The 22,186-nt window shown below is 36.9% G+C and overlaps 1 protein-coding gene across 4 annotated transcripts in view; it reads right to left on the bottom strand.

Annotated features, from left to right (window-relative positions):
- Positions 1–22,186, bottom strand: part of APOO (apolipoprotein O) — a 31,499-nt gene that overhangs the window by 2,642 nt on the left and 6,671 nt on the right. For 3 of the 4 annotated variants that reach the window (XM_080614296.1, XM_080614297.1, XM_080614294.1), the window contains exons 3-8: positions 21,583–21,702; positions 18,920–18,974; positions 17,790–17,885; positions 14,248–14,339; positions 9,999–10,106; positions 1,350–1,442 (exon numbers count right to left, since the gene is read on the bottom strand). In XM_080614296.1, the coding sequence (XP_080470422.1) occupies positions 1,389–1,442; positions 9,999–10,106; positions 14,248–14,339; positions 17,790–17,885; positions 18,920–18,974; positions 21,583–21,702 (525 nt within the window). In that variant the 3' untranslated portion in view covers positions 1,350–1,388. Of the gene's footprint in view, positions 1–808; positions 999–1,349; positions 1,443–9,998; positions 10,107–14,247; positions 14,340–17,789; positions 17,886–18,919; positions 18,975–21,582; positions 21,703–22,186 lie in introns of those variants that run through there. The other variant, XM_080614295.1, reaches the window with a different exon arrangement.

Raw genomic sequence — 22,186 nt, 5'->3', positions numbered from 1 at the left:
AGCACAATATTTTAGTGAATTTAGAACAGCTTTTTCTTCCTCCTGGTTCTCCTGGGTATCTTTACACAAAAAAACCAACCAACCCCACTGTTATTTCTTTTTAAAATTCTTTTTTATTTTCCATGGCTATTTTGTAAAATACTTGGAAAATGGTGTTCTTAAAGACTTTAAATACATATGTCTGAAGGAAAAACTAACATACTCAGTAAATCAGCCAGTCAGCATACCTTTGGCCTTGGGAGAATTAGCTATGGCAATTAACAATATATTAAGGGAAACACAACATTAGAAACTACTTTTAATGCTGACTGTGCAAGAGTGGAACACTGTTGCTCAGCAGATGTGTGCATTCCATCACATCTGCAAACATTTGTGACTGGTGATGATGCATGGAAGAAGAAAGTGGTGCAGTTTCCTAAATCCAGACTCTATTTACCCAGTTGGCAGTTAGGAAAAACCAGGATTTTTCTGGTAAATGGAACACTGCATACAAAAATAATGAGTCCCTGCAATGCTAGGAACACTTTCTGATGAAAAGGAAGTCTTTAACACAATGTGAAAATAATATAGGGCAAGGACAAGCAACTGGCAAACCTGTTCAGAAAAAACATCCTTTATCAACTGATTACAAAGCAGACATTATCTGCTTTTTTGTACCAAATCATGTCCAATTACATTATCATTAATAATAATAAACCTCAAGTATAAAGCAATTTTTGTCCTATAAAATTGAACCACCTTAAAAAAGCTGAGAGGATGTTTTTGGGTCTGGTTTTCTTGCTTTTCTAGAAACTGTAACCACCACAGGACTTGCCTGAAAGCAGCCCAATGTCCAAGTCAGAAAGAGACTGGTGCCTCAACTTGAGTTTCTGGCTCGGAGGACTGAGAAATGCTGCTTTCATTTTCTCCATCATTCATTCCCAGCTGGTACAGCACACCTCACTGGGGAGGTGCATCAACGTGAAAGGTCAGGCATGTCGCGGACTGACTGTTAAAATCTGTAAGATAAATGCTGCACACTGGCACTGACAAACCTTTAGAGAAAACGTATCAGCAGGGAGAGGTTTCTTTCCTCTCCTTCGTACCTGCACAGGTGTGATGAAGGCAAAGAGGTTTTGGTATGGGAGGCAGAAATCAGAAAGGAATAAAAAACCTCAACAGAACAAAAAACAAGCAACAATACATGAACAAGGCCTTGCTAGATTAACTCTGAACCCTTGGAGGAGAGAAATATTTACTTGCTATGCTTTAAAACTGAAGAATTTAGGTTCGTCAAACTCGCAAATCTTCAGCTTTTCAGGTTATTTTTCTTCTTTAGCCATATACTATTATCAGTCTTTATCCTTTACCTGTTTGATACCCAGTGATCTGGTGTTCTACATCTTGGCTCACTCTTCATTTGAAGCATGGATTCCCAGGGGCTTGTCACCATCTGCATCACTCTTGAGGAGGGAAAAGTACACATGAAATTTAAATTGATGCAACCCACAATTACTGTTTTCGCCAGAACAGAAACTCTCTTCAAAAGCTGAAACAAAAACTCCTTGCAAAGTCAAGTACCTGATGAGACTAATTCAGTATAATATACTCAAATATGATCTTCTACCAAACAGTTTCTAGATTTTAGTCTTCCTGTAGCTGGCTGAGCAATTAAAGCATTTGAAAGAACAAGTAGTTCAACAGAAATGTTTTAATTGACTCATTTTGCCTGCACTAATAACAGAGGATGAATTCCCACAGAGTAACTGCTGTTTTGCATTCTCTGAATTCTGTTTGCATTTATACAATAGGTCTCTTTTAGTACATATCCTTTGAGAGAGTGTTCTCACACTTTCCCCAAAATAAATGATAAAGTCAAAGAATGAAAGGAGGCTTGTTAGAGTGTCTGTCTATTTGCCAAGTATGCTGTAACAAACTGGCATTTGATTATAGCTTTAAATAGATATCAATAAAAAAATAATACTTAAAGGGCCACATATGGCTAGGAGGCTGAAGCACATGACATACAAGGACAGGCTGAGAGATGTGGGTCTGTTTAGCCTGGTGAAGACCAGACAAATGTTCCCTAATTGCTATCCACAGTTCCTTAATGGCCATTTACATATTCAGAAGAGCTAGGCTCTTCTCAGAGGCTCACACCAAAATGACAAGGAGCAAAGGACACAGGAGCATGGCAAAGTTCTATGAGATCTAAGGAGCAAAAAAATATAAATGTCTCACACTGCAGCAGGATCACTGGAGATTTTCCAGAGAACTTTTTGAATCTCCATCCTTGGAGATATTCAACGCTTGACTGCACAAGGCCCAAGACACCAAATCCAGCTTCAAAGCTGTCTCTGCTTTGAACAGGGGGGGTGGAGGAAGTGATCAGAGGTCACACCCAGCCCCAATCATTCTTAAATCTTACAAATGAAAATTAAATGGCATTTTCTTTTTATTCTAAAAGATAATTTTACCAATATGACTTAAATGTGATGGAAAATGTAACAAAACAAGCCAGAAGAGACTGGAAAACAAACATTTTACAGGATGGGTGAGATTTATGTCCCAGCACAAAGTAAACACTATGAATAAAGCACTGAGTCTGTGAGACCTTACATATGCTGCGCTGGGGACATGGACTCAATACATCAAGATTTAATTATGAAGATAATTCTTAGATTTCTATTTTAATATATGCCTGGCAAGATCTTCAAAAGATAATTCTTTTCAAAACCCCATTTTTTTTATGATCACTACCCTGGATATTTCATAGTATAGGAAATCACACCCACAAACTACACCCACTGCACAATAATGATCTACTCCATAATTTTCCTGTACAGGAACATGTAAGTTATGACATTTTACTACAATTTATAGTGAATAATCTGACTCGTGATGCCTCATTTTAAGGATTACTCAACCCTGAACAAATGAGCTAAAAATAAGTTGTTCATAGAGAGTTCCGTTTCTCCACTTGCTTGTCTTAACTTGTAAAAAGCAAACACCATCTAGGTAACCTTCCTCCTCCCTCTGCCTTTTTGACTGGAAAGAGGAAAAAGAACACCTAAACAACACATACAAAACCTACAGGAAAATAGGGGTCTTGCTCAGTTCCTTTGTTTCTGTGAGCTCAGTAGATCTCACCACAGGGCTTGTCTCACTACATGTATTAAACCCAAGTTATTTAACTGAAGCCACTACTAAACTGTCATTCCTCATACAAACTCATTTACTGAATAAGCAATTAAGATGTTCTGTTGATGCCATCCACTGTATATGCCCACAACGTAAAGAGTGAGCCTACTGAGACTGATGAAGCAGCAATATGGGTAGCCAGAAAAGGATGTCGTTTGAGCTGGCATAGGAAATAAACACGCCTAATTTTACAACAAAGTGTCAAAGTCCTCTAGCCACACTCAGAACCAGATCAGAAGCAAAAAATGTGTTTAGATCAATGACCCAGAAGACAGACCTGCTCTGTGCCATGATGCCCTCTGATAATTTGAAGTAGGCATATATTCAAGACAGTCTTTCCATGTTCGGGCTCCACAACTGCTCCATAATGTGTCTGGGTGCCCAGAAGAGTTCACACATCAGAGCTCCACGCCATAACAGAAGGGGAAACATTTTGCATTCTTATGCTTCTGACTGACAGGTGTGACTGACAAGAAATCCCCCTAACACATTCATTAGTAAAGTGTTCAGTACATTGGGATTCCACAGGATTAAAAATTATGAAAATCATTAATTGAAACTTCATACAATATTTCAACTAAGGCGACCCTACACACTGCTCTGTAGGGTTTCAGTACACCCCAACTTAGGTCACAGTATCTAACAGATACATTAAAGACCTAAACTTTAAACAACAAACTTAAAAATATTGCAAGTATTTCTCTGAAAATTTTCCTTCCATACAGAGAAAAATGACTAAAAGCAAGCCAGCCTAATGTCAAAAACCCCGAATGTGTGGTGGCTTTTCTCACGTTACAGAATAGCCAAGTACAAAAATCAGCTTGTGATGCTGCCTTTGAAAACATCTTGCAGATGGCCAGGCCCCTTTACACTAGCACCTAACCTTAGAAATTATAACTCCAAAGGCAGGTATACATCACTGTCATGTTTATGGAAAACTCTTGCAAGGTAGAGTGGCCACCAGAAAACAACAGCAGTTGCAAAAGAAAAACAAAGGCTCACCTAGGCTCACAGATTAATAGTTGACTTTTTATTCTGTCCTCTTTTGTTTGTAATGTGTGCTTCGAATAAAGTGAACATCACTGGTTTATCTTATTCATCCTCCTCCAGTGAATCAATAACTTACTCTCATTTTATTTCAGTTGAGCTTTAACTTGACTCTCTCAGAAATATGAAGCACTTCCAAAAACATTACTCAGAGTTGCCCATAGAAAGTCCAACTTGTCTTTCCCACCTCTAACATTTCAATTCACCACTGCCCAGAGTAAGGACTAATTTACAGCCTGGGCTTAAACCACGACAGGATCCAACCCAAGAGGAGCAGTAATTTTTAAAAGGTTTACTCTGTTGTTGATCTTACTACCAAACAATAAAAGAAGAGCATATGACAGGGAACAGTGTGCCAGAGTAAGTTTAGACTGGATATTAGGGAAAATTTCTCCATGGAAAGGGTGACCAGGCATTGGAATAGGCTGCCCAGCAAAGTGGTGGAATTGCTGTTCCTGGAAGCATTCAAAAACCATGTAGATGAGGCCCTCAGCAACATGGTTAAGTGGTGATCTTGGCAGTCCTGGGATAACAGTTGGACTTGATGGTCTTAAAGTGTCTTTTCCAACCTGGTTGATTCTATCATCCTATGATGACCAAAGTTTTGCTTGTTTGTTCAGAAGCTACCAAAGAGAAGTCCCATAAGCACTTGCTGTGGAAAGAAGCTTTCTCAGCTGCTTATGTTGTTTTTCAAAAGATGCTCAAAACACAAGTGACTTAAAAACATTCCTCCGAAACACAATCTAAGTTTGCTACAATCACAGTCTATGATGCCCCACTAGAGCTTTCAGGTGGGAAAGTTCAGGTCCACAATTCTCCTGATGCTTGTTTTGAGCAAGCACAGAAAACCAGCACCCAAAACTGAGCAGTCTTTGTGCCTGGAAGCACTCTGTCACCAGCTAGCACTTAAGAAAATACCCAGATGTAGCCATATAGATAGATTTTTAATATTTATATCTTATGTGTGTGATAAGCACATATATAGGTTATACATATATATATAAAAAAATGTATTATTATTGGTAAGTCACAGATGGTTTCTATCAACAGACCAGGCAGGAATGAAAACCAAGCAGTAAGCCACAAGAGTTTCTCTCAATCTCTGGAGCTGTTTAGACAACCAAATGACAGACAGTAGCAGGGGGAACCAAACCAAAACCAAAACATAAACCCAACAGTTTCTGTAAGATCTTATTATTGGTTGGACTGAAGTGGGAAAGAGCATACACATGAAGAAAGGAACAGGACCTGAAAAGGAGGGTGATTTTAGAGCTCTAGTGCTGTTCTGCTTTTCCACATTTTGGCCACTTGAGTAAAAACAACAGGTACCCAGTTCAGTGTCAGGGGAATTGAGAGAATCCAGCAGAGCTGAAAGTATAGCAGAAGTCTTTGAGTGGTATAAAGACAAAACAAAGTGAGAACTAACTGAAGAAAATTGTTTTTCTATGTGATTCAGTACATTAGCTCGCTGTCTGGAACGAAAACTGGGTTTACATGATTTGGTGATGTAACACATGGTCTTGTCACTTGAAGACAAAGTCATATTATAACAAGAGTTCACAACAGTATAGAACAATGCAACAGCACAAATTACAGAAGCAGAAGCGGAAGGACAAAAAAGCTGCAAAAATATCAAATGAGCTGACTGATGAACAGGACCAGATTTGTTAGATATTTATACGTGGTATGTATTGCACTGAAATACTGGCTCTGAAATACCTCTCTTTAAGCAGTTCTCTAAATAAGTTATTATCCTTTGTATAGAAAACTACAGTCCTTCAGTTTATGCTGTTGCACAAAATCCTCAAGCTGCTATGGTTTGTCCATCCCTCTGACCTAAGGACAGCTATTAAAGCTGACAAACTCAGCCAGTACTAAAGAGAGATTGTGGAGGGGGGGCAGAGAAGAAACTGCAATTTACTGGCCTAACATTTCAGCTAATTCAACACTTTTGTAGGCACTAGAAGGCAAGTGTAGAAGAAAAGAAATGTAGAAAAAGATCTTGCATGAATGATGATATTGGGCAAAGCAAAGGGACCAGTTATTCATATAGACTACCTTGAAAGTAGTACAGAGCATTAGCCTTCTTAACTGCAAAACCCAATTAATGAAAGTTTGATGTCACATAATGCTCCTCACAAAGGTTTCAAACACATCATTCTAAAAACTGCATAAAAGCATTGGTTGGTATGATTCTCTAAAAATTCTGCACACTAAGTTTAAGATCAACAAGGTGAGGGACACATCCTCCATTTCACTGTCACTTCCCCTGAGATTTACGACCTGATAATATAAACAATTAATACCAATTCCACTGATTTTTGTGGAATTACTTCTTGTGAGTAAAGATCACTCAAGCAAACAAAAGATTTTCAGAAGACAAAACCCTTCATATATACCTGGCCTCCCAACAAGATGGTTACATTTCTACTTCTTCCCCCAAGTAGAGGAGAAGGTAGGAAAAAGTTGTCCTTTATATTGAGATAAAGTATACAGAAAGAAGCTGAATAACTACTCCTGATTCCCTTATTAGGAAAATGTTTCATCCTTCTGGAAATGAAAGATGTGAACACTGATTTTTATTAATGGTACTTGTGTAGTTTTAGCAGAGGGCTTTCATACTGACATCCTGAAGAGCTGGCTCCCTGAACAAGCCAGCTGCAGGATACCAGAATGCTATATACTGTAAACAGCATATTCAAAACCTTATCAGACTGACTTGCTGCATGGAGGAGCTCCAGACACAGTGTTTTGAAATGCTGGTCCTGGAATTCATCTTTCTTGGCAGAACTTCTATGTCAGTTGATGTGACCTCAATTTGGCACAGGTTTTTGTTTCATAAAACCTTCAGAAAATTAACATACCACATCTATTTCAATGACATATTGCTGCACAAACATGAAGTTATGCACAGCTGTGGTACCTATGACTATCAAATTATGAGCAATGTAACAAATTAACACAAGCCAAAAAGAGCCACCCATATCTTGCTTGATTATTTGCAAGAATCCTTTGTGTAGCAACAGGAAAATGATAATATGAGTGTCACAAAAACAAAAAAATAACAACTGTTGCTCTGGCACAGCTTCACCAAATGGGTTGCATATGCTGTAACAACTACTCAAGAATAACATTTATATTTGCCTTCACTAGCTAAGGAATCTAGCTGCCTAGTACCACAATCAGAAATATACATACAAAACCAACTCAATCCTTCCACGAGGCTACCAAAAATTCTCAAATACATATTTATATTGCTTCACCACTGCAGACCGAAGGAAGTTTCAGAGTAGACTTCTATTAGAGATATTTGTCAGTGCATTTTCTAGTGATTTCTAAAGCATGAGACTTTTGACAACTGCTGTTCAGCCTCTCCGGACACTGGGGAAACAAAACCCTCTAATAGCTTCAGAGGACAAAAGCAATGAGGCTGTAGGTTGTATGCTCCAGTGGTAAGGGATCATTGAACATCTGAAATGCAGGCAATTTCATCAAGTGCATAAGTGCTTCTTCATCTGAGTCACAGGATTTCTGTATTTTGCCTAATCCATTAAGTTAAATGGCAACAGTTAACACTAATGATACCTGAACTTCAGGAGGAAATGATTCAATGGCATTTTGCTCCTTTGTACAAGTATCATATTTTGGCAAGTAATGGGTGTGATTTAAAGATTCTGGAAGGAGGAAGAGAAAGAAGTCTGTTTACTTAGTGGTCTCTGCAATTTTGCCTGTCGTTTGTTTTTTTGCTGAGGTAGCAAGTGCTTGCATAAGCATTACAATAAGATGAAAGCTTCAAAAGTTTTTGCCTTCCAATAACAACCATGTGTTTCCCTTTGAAAGCCTGGGACACAAAAACATAAAAAGCTCAGCTAATTTTTACTGATGTTGCCAGTTTGTCTTTCTGAAATATTTTAATGTTGCCTATTTTTTGTGATACTTTTTGGCAGCCTAGGTTTTAGGAAAAGTACAGTACAATTAACTAGCCTTTGTTTATTCAAAGAGCTATACAAGTGCAGTTACTGAAGCACCTAGGGCCCATACAGGATGAGTATTCACTGATGAAAGTCTCCACTCTCATAAAACTCAGCAACTGAATTAAGCATTTCTCCAACCCAGCTTGTCTGGAACTAGTCCCATACCTAGACCTACCTAGGGAACTTGGTCTCGTACCTTCAGTCTGTTCAAGTGCAACTGCCTCTCCAAAACATCTCAGTGGCTTTCCCCTTTATATCTTAGGCCTGGGGGTTGAATACACCATGTTCTGCTCAGATATGACTTCTGGCTTACAATAAAGCATGAACTATTACCAGCTGTGAGTTATGGCTCAATCAGGGAGTCCACAGCAAAAAAGACTTTTAACATCAACCATTCTGTGGTTTTATGTAGGAATATGTATATTATATTTTAAAAATCTAATATAAATTCTTAATATACACTACTTTAACACACAAACATAAGCAAATAGTTAGATACCAATACAAACACTAACTCAAAACCAATTAACGTACACTGAATAACATTACTTAAATGTAGTGCAACTACTTTGTTGACTATAAATCAACTATGGAAGAGCACGCTTGCCGAGATATTGAGATTTAAAGTGACTAAAGGCACAGATGCCTTAAAACAGTGCTATTGTACAAGCATGGATCACAGGAGTGCTGAAAAAAAAAAAAATAAAGTCTTCTCTTCTCTAGTGAAGTAGGCAGGGAAATCCTGCTGTATCACTGATGCTTTGTAGGGGGAATAAGGAAAGCTGCTCTGTTCTAAAATTGAAAATAAGCATGTAGACATCCACTTAGTTGTGTTAACACTGTTAATTCAAAAATGCTGCTTTAAAGAAACTTCAGTGCTTGCCAAACTCTGGAAAACAAAGTCACTATGTTAGCATTTGCTCTGTCATCAGATGCAGGCATCTCTAAGGCAACATCAGTCTGCTTAGTGTAACACAGAACAGTAATGCCAGACCAAAATAAAACAAAAAAAATCATGTATGTGAACGTTAGCCCTACTCCTCATATAGTGTTTAACAACTGGAAATATAGAAAGCAGAAGCTTTCAGCAATGACTGTGCTTGGCATCTCACCAGGATGACCAGTTCAAGGGAGATTTAAAAGAAACCCAATTTTTATTGGCAGTCTTATGGATAAGAACCAATTAAACCAAAGATTCCTAAAATACAGCTGTAAGTATTAGACCATACAGCTAGTTATCTATGACTAAATCCCCAAGAACAGCATATCCCTATAAACTGCTGGGTTTATGACTAGATAGTAACGTTTAACAGAGCAGCACACAATGGCATCATCATGCCAGAGCAAATATTCATGAATATTCAGAGAAAAAACCAAAAAGGTAATAAATTGCAAACGAGTCTATTTTCTCTTTTTCAAGGAGGAGCTATGCAATGAAAAAAGAAAAAATTTATTTCAGATTTTATGGAGCTTGTTGTCAAATTACTTTTTAAAGAAAAGTTTGGGGTTTTTAAATTCACCAAGACCCTCAGCGCCTGACCCTTCACACTACAACTGCAATAATCCCAACTTTCTTATTAAACACTTAGTAGATCATACTAAAGAAAACTTCCAAACAGCATATCTGAAAGTTTAACTTAAAATAAGCTTAATATTTTTCCACAACTTAGAGAGAGAATGAAACCTCTGTCTGAAATAAAAGCTGAATCAGAGTGGAAAACCCCCTACTATTGCTCAATATTCTTTTTCTGAAAATGCAACAAAATTCAGACTTCTCAGTCTTCTGAGACTTCTTACCTTACCACTTTTTTCCCCAGATTTCTTCTTCTTAGGATTATCTTTCCATAGAGATTCTACAGCAATATATCCCTGAAGACTCCAGTCATACAGCTGTGTACCAGCAACCTTTGAAACAAAAGGTATCAGAAAGCATGAACTTAACAATCTGGGAAATACTATCTTACTTCTTATTTAAGTGGAAGAAGTCTCAAAACACAAGATCTTTAACATCCTCCTGTTAAGGCTCAAGGTGTACAGCATTAATAAACATCTTGAAAACAAATAACACATGAGGAATAAGACGACCCAATTTGCTAAAAAACCTGTTTGAAGACTACCTGAAAATACAGCTGTATAAAAAAGGGGTGGAATGATGGTACAATTCTGGTTTTCTTAGTACTCAACATTCTATAGATTTAACATACACAAATTATTTCTTAATTTGACCATACTAATTTTAAAGACAAAATGCCAAACCTGCTTATTTTGTCACTATTTTGCAATTTCATTATTTTCACTGCTTTGGGAGAACAGTGAGAGTACTCCTTTGCTTCTTTTAATTTACTATTTAGAATAAATTTGCTGATAGATGGCTGTAACAAATAACCAGCTATCACCTCACAAATCAGAAGACAGCTAGGAAAAATGGTGTTTGCTGTATTACACCAACAAGTAATTTTATGACTAGAAGAATCCCGAAGTCTAATAAAAGAGTACCTCCTACCTCTTACATGATACAAGACTGTAATATTCACAGCATCCTTTAAAACTCAAGAGTGTTAGACTCTTACAACTTCAGACTCAGGTCAGTACTCACTTTCATATCACTGTCAGTTTTCTTTATTTATAAGAACAGCAAAAATGGAGAATGTGCCCAACTAGACAGCTATTAAATTAAAAACTTATAAAATCAAGAAATAAGAATGTATCACCCTATCTTCCACAGCAGGCAAAGCTGGAAAACCAAAACTATGAGAATAGAGCAAGCATAAATGGTGTTTCTGAAACAGTTCCTGAATGAGTTTTTTTAATTTCTTCCAGTCTCCAACAATTTGCTGCTCAGCGATTTCCTGAGACAGATGTGATTTCTATGTGTATAACAATGCTGAAGAATCTCTCTCCTATGAACTTGCTGCACTTCCTCTTGAACTCCATGCAAAGTTTTAGATCCACAACATCCTGTGCCAAGTAGTTCACTGCTGGGCACACATGGACTGAAAAATAGCCACAATAAAGGGGGAGGAGGTTTATTTGTAGTATGACTGAAGGACACAGCTAGCAACATAAAACGAGACACATTTTTCAGTCCTGGTAGGTTTGTACTGATTAAACCACTGGTCACACTATCTTCCCAGATGAGTCATTGGCTCATCTGACTTTCAGAACTAGACTGCTGAAGTACTGAGAAACACAGTTCAAGATAGACTGTAAGCTGCAAATTGGAGTCAACAGGAACAGAGAGAGGAAATTTTTATAACTACTTAATGCATCCTATGGAGCAGAATTACAATTCTTTATCTACGTTGCATGCTGCGAAACCAAGAATCTGCTGGCTTTTCTACATTTCTATTGTGAAATTGCACTATGACTACTCTGTTAACAAGCATTTAATTCTGCAGTAAACATGGATCAAGTGAGCCCAACTCCTTCTTTCCAACGCTCAGTTCCTGTAATTATATCATGCTCTCAGTTGTGCAAGTACAACCAACATATGCCCCATGGACTGAACTGGGCAAGGGATGAGGTGTAGGTTCCAGAGACATAGAAGTAATTCAGTTTGTTAACAAAGAAATAAACTTATGTACTAGGAAGCTTTTCTTTCTTTCAAGAAAAGGGTAAGCACAACACACATTACTTCAGGAAATTTCAGAAATTCTAACAACACGGAACAAAAACTAATTCTAATGGCTAAGAGACTGATGTAAGTAACTTCATAACAAAGTTATTTTCCAGATGGAAGATAAGCCACAGTTGATAGAAAAATATTTAAACGTATTATGATTAGCTGGAAAGCAATACAGCTCCAGAACACTATTTAAAGTTCCACCAGAACGAAATACATTTCAGTATGAAATTCAGTTCCCTTACCACATATAACATCTGACCACTTATTCAAAGTTAAACAAATTGAAGTAATACTAGCAGTGAGGAAATAAATCCCTTACAAATTTGTGATTTATTAGAGTGATTACTAAAGCAGAAAAAAATTAGTCTGTACATTTCTTCCATCTCTAGTTAGGTTAGCAGTGTCTGAAAACCATTACCAATTATGATCTCTGTTACTGTGACTTCACTTAGCAACTCATACATTTTAATTGAAAGAAAAAGGTTTTCTTCCAGAGAGACTCATCAAGTGTTGTACCTTAACTGCAAATATATTTTACTGTATTTATTTCCAGCTCTCCAATGGACAGTCTTTAATAAAGGTCAGAAGGAAAAAACAAAACCCACAAAAAACCAAAACAACAAAACAAAAACACAGGAAAACTTTTCGTTTTCTAAAGTATGTTCAAAATTGAAAGATTACAAAATGAAGCAGTGATGAAATACTTAAGTGTGGGGGAAAAAAGTACATAATACAGAGAATAAATTTAAAAAAATTAAAGTTTAGTTCCAGAATATTTCCTATATGGTTCTATTAATTTGGCGAGTGAGCTTTGCACTGTAGGCATCCCCTTCTAGGCTTTCATTTCATGAAAGGCCTATGAAACATTACACAAAAATTACTAGAGAGGAAAGTGCTTCCAATTTCAGATTAAAGCATAAAAATTATGACTAGTAAGACCTGACATGGTTAAAACTTTGCTTTTTAAAAGAAAACTGTGAGAGCAATTAGAGGAACCAAAACAGCATCTAAGATATCACTCTCTCCACAGAAATTTCCAAACTCTTACATCCAGTGTCCTAACCAAGTCAACAAAGCTAAACCTATCCCAATCAAGTTTCAGGCTCATGGTCTCATATCAGATGTTTTGTTACAGTCAGACTAAGAACTGTGAATTAATCAAAGGGCAATCATGCACTTCAAAGTTTTCATAAAATAAACAAAGAATTGTGAAGCTGTTAGTAGCAAATCCACAGTTAAGACTGAACTAAGCTTCTATAAAAATGATAACATCAGTTTGAACAATCTTCAATCACTTTCCACTTCATTGTTTAGAAGGCAGCTAGAATTTTAATACACAGTTTCCATCAGAAATGTCTCAGCTTCTTCGTTTTTGATGTTCAGTTGTTTTTTTTTTCCTCTGCTACTTGCATAATTTTCACTCCCTGAGAACAAGTTAGCAGAACTGTCTGTATTTAGAGCATCTGAATCCTAGAAGCACTAAAAAAAGATTCCATCAAAGACGAAGGTATCACAGTGCTGGCAGAGTTCAAAAACAGTGCTTTTGACTCTCCCTACATCAATACCTTTCAGTTTTCAAAGAACACCTTATGTTCTTCAGAAAGTCGTATTTACACCCTGACATCTATGTCATTCACAAATCATCAATAACCAGACAGGCAATTTACCAAAGCCTGAAATATAAAGAATTTCTGACACTCTATATTAAAAGCTGGATTTGAAAATTAATGTGGTGGAGAACTGAGGAACTGCCAGTACAACTGAGTGTGGACAGCAAGGCACGTGAACTGACATTAGAAGGGGCTGTAAGCAAATTGCCTGGTCTTTTCGGTTCTTTCTGTCACAAGAAACCCACTTGAGCAACTTTAAGTTGTTTCTTATGTGCCTGAAACAACAAATGCATAAACAGGAAAGGCATCAAATAAGCAGCAGAATCCTTATGCCATTCCAGAACATGCATGCTATCTTAAAACTCTATCCAACAAAAAGCAGATAACATCAACAATATTTATCTCAAAAAGTTATTCCTATGATTTCACTGTAGAGTGTCCCTCCCCTTTTTTTCTTTCTTTCACACCCTGCTGTCATTTGCTTTCAAGATATTTCAAGCTTCCTTAGTACGGTAAGTAAACATGCAAACTGTGCTTACTAAGCATATTTATGTTGATTTATAATTACTTGACATTATAGATTCAGAAAGAAAATCATGTTCCTCAAACTGAAGAAACTACTGTAGATGTTAGATGTTAAGTCACTGAAAGAAACAGAGCATGACCGTCTTTCAGACTAGACTGCATGTTGACAAAGTAACCACTGTCTTAAGTGCCAAGCACACTGATGTGGCTTTCAAAAATGGATTACCAGTTAATCTGAAGGTAGGAGGCAAAAAACACTTCTCCAAAAAAAGGTATCATCACTGACCTTTGCAATAGCAACTGCTTGCTGAGGGTAATATATGGAGGCACCAATACCCATGAGACCTGCAGGATACGCTAGCTTCTTCATTTTTGAGCCTGTTTCATGAAAAAAAAAAAAAAACAAAAACTTTGTTAGAGTATATGTTAACTGTGACAGCCAAATGGTCCTAACCTTTTATTTATAATCAAAACAATTTTATTAAATACAGTTTAGCATATTTTCTGCTCAGTGATACTGGTTTCTTAAGAAACATGATTACTTTGGTGAGTAATTATTCTTTTAACCTCCATAAGAGAATAATTTTATTAATATATTTCCATAGTGAAAAGTACCTTACAACTCTATTTACTGTAGGAATACATAATTTATTTCATACTGAAGTAGAATACTGAATAATGAAATACAAGCCACACTTAAAGAGATATTTAAGAGAATTATACCAACTGATACTCCTTTCTAAACTAAAAGGAAAAACTCATGCAAAAAAAAGGTTAGGATACCATTCTTTTGATACATCAAGCAGAACAAGAGACATTCCAATACAAACTTTCTAAGTTATCTTGACTCACAAATACTGATTTTCCCACAACTGCTCTTATGAGTAATTTTTCTTGATTCACTATAGCAATTTGCAAAGCATTTGAAAGTACTTTTAAAGTACTTCCAAGTATGCTATATGCATAATTATGCTATATGCCTATTGCTCAGTCCCCAACTAAATTTTGAACATTTTAATCAGTTTGAATTCTCTATTCAATCATACAAGTCTAAAATAATTTAACTGCCTGGAAAGTTCATCCTCTTATTACAGCTGGGCACAGGTTGTGTATCCCGGCTGGCCAGTAACAACACGCATCACTGAATCAGTCACAGGGCATGCTGCAGTTTATCCAGTCAGAAAGGAACATACAAGGGAGCAGGTGAAAGAGAAAAGCAAGCAGTACAGGAGAAAAGAGGTCACAGAGCAGGAGTCAGGATGCAATGGTTCTGTTCCTCACAGAACAACCTGTTCCATATGTGAAGCCATATGCACATCTAATAAAGGAATAAAGAATTCTGAAGAGGAAATGCATATTAGAAATGTTTCCACTAACATATGCTCATAATGAGATGAGAAATTTGGCAATAAACAAGAGACATTTATAAAATGATGTTGCTAGTCTTGTGAAGAAGGAATCTGGCATCAATCAGCTATAAGAAAGCACAGAAAAGGCAAACTTCATTGCACCTTTACAACCACGAAAATTGCACTTTTGTTGTAGCTTCTGGGAATGAATAAACCTTCCTTAGTGATAGTTTATCAGTGTGCCTACAGTTATCACTTTCACAGTAAATGTAACAGTTGGAGATATTAATGCTTACCAACAGGCTTCTACCTGAAGGAGATGCTCATTAGAGGAAGTTTAATACTTAAAGTTTAGGAATACTCTCGTATCTATTCCAGTACTACTCAACAAGGTGCTTCCTTCCTCCCCCAGTGTGACCTTTTATTTCCCATAACCTGCTCAAGTGATAACCACTGGCGGTTGTAATGGATGGTCAAAGTGGACTTGAGGGAGACATAACAACACAACAGCCAATGGCTAATTTAAGCAATGCACTCACTTAACTGCAGTGCTGGTCAATATCTGACTCACAAAAAATCTGGAATAAACTAACTTCTGTAGTCCGCATGCAAATATGACTAAGTCAACCACAAGTAGAGAGCAGCCCAAGAGCCCTCTGAGTTCTGGGCAGCAGAAGGCTGCATGACAAGATCTCCCCTCAAGTAGGGACACTTCTCAAGGTTATGCCTGCTGCAGAGATCCTTAGTCCTCAATACTGAGAGATTCCTTGCCATAGCAGGTCCTTGGTAAGTGACTAATAGCTTGCTAAACTTTGTAAGCTTCACTAAGATTACATTTCAGGCTGATTTTGCACATACAAATCTTTAGGCATACACTGTTGACCAAGTCAGGGACTAGGACTGGATCTAGCTGCACCTAGACTCCTCTGAGTAGGAGTTCAGAAAGCAAAGGAGTCCTTTCTGAACCTTGTGACTTCGGGGTCTCCCTGACACATTTGATTTACCCTGTCCTCTATGCAGTATACATTGCAATCAAGTGTACCTTGCCACTGAATCTTGTTGAACCACTGTGGCATTTACTACCAAACTTCGTTAAATTGCTGTTTCGTATCAATAAATGCATTGCTTCCTCTGTCTTACAAGTGTGCATCACAAGGTTAGAACAAGGTATCTTCAATGTCATTTTAAATCAAGCTGTATGGCTACATAACACTCACGTGATTGAACTCTGAATATCGTACTTTCTACTTAGTGGGCAGCTCTATCTCCAAGCGTTATAGTTAGACCTGGCAGATTTTATCTATACAATCTTTCAAGTGAGACCAAGGAGGGAAGAGGATACTTGGTTCTAGTTTTCTGTAGCATCAAAATTTAAGGGCACTTACTTTTATTGTTTGGATACTCTCTGGAAATGTCAGTATTGGAAACCAGACAAAATATATATATTTTATATTTGTTATACATATAGATATATATATAATCAGACAAAAAGTTTTAAATTATGGCTCCCATTCTAAAAGATTCACAAATCAGACACTGGTACTATGAGGGATTTTTATTTTTATTAAACTCGGGACCCTCCAATCTTTCAGATCCAGACTCAAGACCGCACTCCACTCCCCCTCCTGTTTTGTTACAACTGTAAAGGCTGGAAGTTGCATTCATTCATGATCACGTTACTTAAGAAGTGGGAATTCGAAGACAAAAGTTCGAATGTGTGAAGTTGGAGACCTTGATTTTAATTAAAAAAAAAATAAAAATACTGCTTTCATCATCCTCACTGGAAAATTGAGTATTTTGAGGAAGGCATTTATTTACAGAATGCTTTCTGTTTCTACATGGCCAAGCACACACTTCAAGTTTGTTCAACATGTACAGGCCCCAAAAAAGTTTATTTCTATCCAAAGCAAGTCCCACTGGTATTCAAACTATAGAATTTTATAGCTCCATTTTCTACAAGTTTTCTTCTTGTGTTACTTTGTTGCACTGTATTAAGAATATGTCAATACAAATACAAAATGCTTTTCCACAATTAACATTTCTTAAAACAACATTTCTATGAAAACAGAAATGTATTAGTTTCTTCAAGTAGCGTGATGAAGTTAACTGTATCACTTTCCTATAGCACAAAATATGCATGTACTTACAGTACAATCAGTTCACAAATATTTTTGATTATCACCATATGCAGCAGTTCTGTGCCTGGATAAACAATACTCTGAAGGAACTTGAATATACAACTAATTGTAAATGTATTATAGTTCAGAAACCTCTGTATTTTACCATAATTTATTCCTTTGTAGTCTGATGGTTATGAAACACCTTTTACTTGAAGTTTCTTTATAATTGGAAGAACATTGTAGAAACATGCTTGTACAGCTAAGTCAGATCTCACAATTAAAAATTAGTATCCAAAACCCCACAAATAAATTACTTATCCCGAATCAAAACATAAGCAGTTCAAAAGGTTCCCACTTACCTCTAGCAAGAAACAATCCAATAATTCCAGCAAAACCTATCACACCAAGCCTTGGATAAAATCCAGCAGGGGGATTTTGGAGAAATTCATAGCCTTCTGAAAAGAAGTCAGAAAGAAGTGCTTTAATGTAATGTGAAAGCGGGTGATAAGGTATCATCAATACATGCTGGCAATTGTTCGAAAACAAAACAGTTATCAAAACACTTTTAACTATTATGCACATTTTATATTTGCTGGCATAAAATTCAAAGCCTTTGAGATCTTCTCAGTGACACACAAATGAAACTGAATATCATATTGTATTTACCAATTTTCATAGAAGCCTTTGCTCCTGGGCCATCTGTTTTGTTTTGCTCTTTTGCATCTCAATTGTATCTTTTTCCAATTAGTGATAAAAAAAACCCTTGCAAAATGGATTCTTACATTTACGTGTTAACAAGAATTAGTTTCAATAAAACACTGTACAAAAAAACAAATCACAGAACAGAGAAAAGACATAGCATAAACAAAGCTCACTCCAAGATGGGAGTCTGATGGGTGAATGGAAGGGTATGTAAAATCTTCTGTACAAAGGAGTTCAAAAGACTGAGACTCTTAAGTTTAAGGAAAAGGGGTGCAGTATCTGAAATGAGCTCTAGATAGCGTTCAGGCTTAGTCCTGACAAGCCTAAGGATGACAATATGCTTCCAAAACAAGAAAAAAAAAAAGATACAAATTATTTTGGATTAATTCAAAATTCCTCAGAGAGCCAAGGAAATAAACCAAAACAAAAGGGCTAAACATTATAAATGAAAGATCTAATGCTTGCGACAACTAATAAACACTGAGGAAGTTTCAGTTCCTAGGCTGGGCCAAGCAAATACTACTGGCTGGGGATAAATGGTGAGGGTTTTTTTCCCTCCTTTTCCTGCATACTGATCAACAGAGATGCATGTCTCAGATTTTAATTTGTTAGAAATATAGTGTTATTATGACCTACAAAGGAAATTTAAACAGATATACAGTGCAAATAGTCCTAAATGCATTAGAAATCATATCTAGAATGATGCTTAGTGGAACTCTCTTTTAACAGAAGATACAGTACAGTCCTGCGTTTTAAATTACTAATTAAGAAAACTAAACTGATTTACCTCTACCATGCTCAACAGCTTTTTCTAATTTGGGCATAGCTTGGGTATAAAGATCCTAAAAAAAGAGAAAACAACAGTAAATGGATACCAAGTGAGTAAAATATTTACTACAGATTGTAACTGACCTGATGAACAGAAAAAGTGTTGGGTCCCTAAAATAACTTTTTTATTCCCACTTCCACCCTTTACTTAGAGTACTATGCTTGCTCAATGTTATGTCTGGCGTAACTTACAGCTTTTTCTCTAAGCAGTCTTTGCACACAGATGAAATATAATGCCTCAAAACACAGAAGTCAAATTTAATATTTCATCAAGCTCCTGATCAGGTAGCAGAAACTGAGGATTATCTCGGGTTTCTCAGTGTGTGTAGAGAAAAATATCACAAAAATACTTCAGTTGATGCAAAGAAAGGAAGTACAACTCCACAGCACTTCACAGGAGTACATAATTCATTCTGCAAGGTGATAAATTCCACTTCCCAAGAGACTGGGCCAGCAAAATTTTAGATCTAAAATCAAGACCTTAGGCCAACAAAATAGCATTTTGGAAGTGATTTGGTAAACAAGATGTCTGTACAAAGTATATCAACAGCACTGCATCAACCTCACAAACTAATTTTAGATTTATTTCAAACTGAAAATATGCAGGAAGTGATAGAATTCACATTGCCTTTTAAAAAAGTAGAAAAAAAAAAGTTCTCAAGACGAACAATGCTGCTAATTCTCATTATACTGACAATCCTTCAAAAAGATACTGTAAGACTGTGTCAGTCAGGGAACAAATTCATAAGGCTGTATGCCCAAAGCTAAAGTGGAGAATGATCTTACTACACAACTTCAGCTGTATCTGTGCAGAAGTGAAAGCATTTGTTCAGGACACTGTATGGGGATATCATCTGTAGAACTTTCATTTCCTCACTAGCAAGAGTGACTCAGGGTCAAAAAAAAAAAACCAAACAAACAAAAAAACGCTAGCATGTGGCACAATATAACTCTAAATGGATGTTGGGCAATGAAAAAGGAACATGGTCTAAAGACCCCAGAGACTGAGTCTGATGATCCATTGCAGATCACATGTAACTGGCTCATTTCTACACCTGTGTTTTGAGCTGACTTTCCATTACAGTTAAGAAAGCAATTTTGAAAAAGTAAAATGGACGTACAAACATAACCAATTTTATTTGCATTATCCTGGGTTATGTTTTTAATTTTAAAGACAATCAAGAAGCACCTAAAATACTATTTTCTTTAACGTAGCAGGGGGTGGGGGTGGTGTTAATCCAAAACTACCTCTGACTAGAGCTAAGCAAGAAAGATGACCCCAAACCCATAAAGTTTACATGCTCACTTCATAAAATGAGTCAGTAAACCACTGCCAGGAAATGGTTTGCTGTGTGTGAGGCAAAAAAGCACATCTTATGTAAATGATCACCACACAGACAAAAAATTAAGCAAATAAGAAGACAACAGGCCAGCAATTGACAAAGCACTGTTCAAGGCTTACCTGCAGCCAGTCCAACTGGGCAACTAACACTGACTCAAATTTCATTCCCAGTTACGGCTACCGCAGGCAATCAAGGAGAGCCCACACATTTAGGAGGTGAGAGCTCTAACTATTCTACGGAAAATCCCCCTCCCCCTTCAAAACTGAAGTTACTGCTCCTGCTGGTGGCACTTCAGAGACACATGGCTACAGTGAGTAACCCTGGATTTTCTGATAAAATGTTTCAGTACTGTTAGAAGTTAGTACCACAACACAGACCCTTTCTACTTTTCTAGGCAGAACAACATCCTGATCTGAACAGCTTAGTTTTTTTAAGGAGAACTGGAAAACCAGCTTGCAGCTGAAGAAAACAACTCACAATGGCAAGGATGCCCTTGTTTCAAAAGTAGGCCTCAGTATCAGCAAAGAAACAAGGTCAGCAAAGAAACAAGCAAGCCATCATACGAGTCTGCAATATAATATCAGTAATTTAGACCTTGATTACAAAGACCTTGATTTTCCTCTCTGCTCCAGAGACTATTTTAGTATTTTATGACTTTTGAGAATAAGCACGGTACCTAATAAAATATGTAAGAAAGTTCTGGGGAAAGGTCTGGGGGCTAGGTTTGCCACTACTAGTGACCTGGGATTTTCTCTCTTCCAGAGAGCCACATTCCTTCCCTCAACATTCCAGTTCAGTAAATATTGATTTATTTTCTGCAAAGCTGTGTTTTGTTACAGTTGTAGCGAGGCCAACTCAGTACTGCTGCTCCAAAACACACTGCTTGATAATTTAAGGCCTTCTCTTTGACCATGGAAAATGCAAATTTAATCACTCTCTTGTCTTCCTGAGTGGCAGGCCAGATACGACTCCAGATATCCCTAGATATCTTTAAGCTTAAAGTTTATTCCAGATAACAATTCTAAGCTTTAGTTAATTCTCTTTGAATTCTTTTGGATAAAAGATGCAAAAAGCACAAGTTTAGTTCAGCAAATTAGTAGAAAGAAACAACTGGGTTTGTGTGAGGGGGGCTAAATATTATGACCCAAACTCTGGAAACTTTTAAGTAATGCAGCATTTTAGAAAATTAATTCTGTCACTAAGGAAAAAAAAAAAAAATCCCAGCTGAACTATTACCCTGAACTGAACCACTACCAGAAGTGATATAAACCCATTATACCTGACACCAGGCTGTATATGGCTCCATAACATGCCGTAAATGTGAAACCCCCTCTTCCAATTGGGTTTGTGGATTCTCCACATATTTAGTCTCACAGGCTGGAGAGGAGTAGAGTGACAGCTGTAAATATTAGCAAACAAGAGGTTAAAACCAAAGGTGTAATTGTATAAGTAGGTCTTCAGGGTATAAACAGCCTAACCAGAAAACACCTAACACAGTGCTTACTACATAAACAATGCACAATAAAAATTCAGGCACAGCTGTGAGACAACCATTATGAGCAAAGTTTAATTATATACTATGATGAAGATGACTTCTAACTGCTATGCAATTCATCCATAGCTGCTGTATGATCCAAGTCACAGGTTATAAATTAATAATAAACGAGTTTAATAAGAACACAAAACATAATTGTGAAAAATGCGTCTGGTCTTCATCAACACTTCTGGGTTTTCAGTTAATGTGCTAAATGTACTAGAAATCACAATCGATGATTTTCTATATTTGCACAAGCCATCATTAAAAAGTCTAAGTAGCTTCCAACAAAGGTAACATCCGATATAAATTTGCCTGCTTGTTACTGAGCAGGAAAATGGTACGACAT

The sequence above is a fragment of the Psittacula echo genome, assembly GCF_963264785.1.
Source record: "Psittacula echo genome assembly, chromosome: 3".
Taxonomy (NCBI): Eukaryota; Metazoa; Chordata; class Aves; order Psittaciformes; family Psittacidae; genus Psittacula; species Psittacula echo.
The sequence above is the reverse complement of the archived record's forward strand: the minus strand, read 5'-3'. Positions and strand labels throughout refer to the sequence as shown.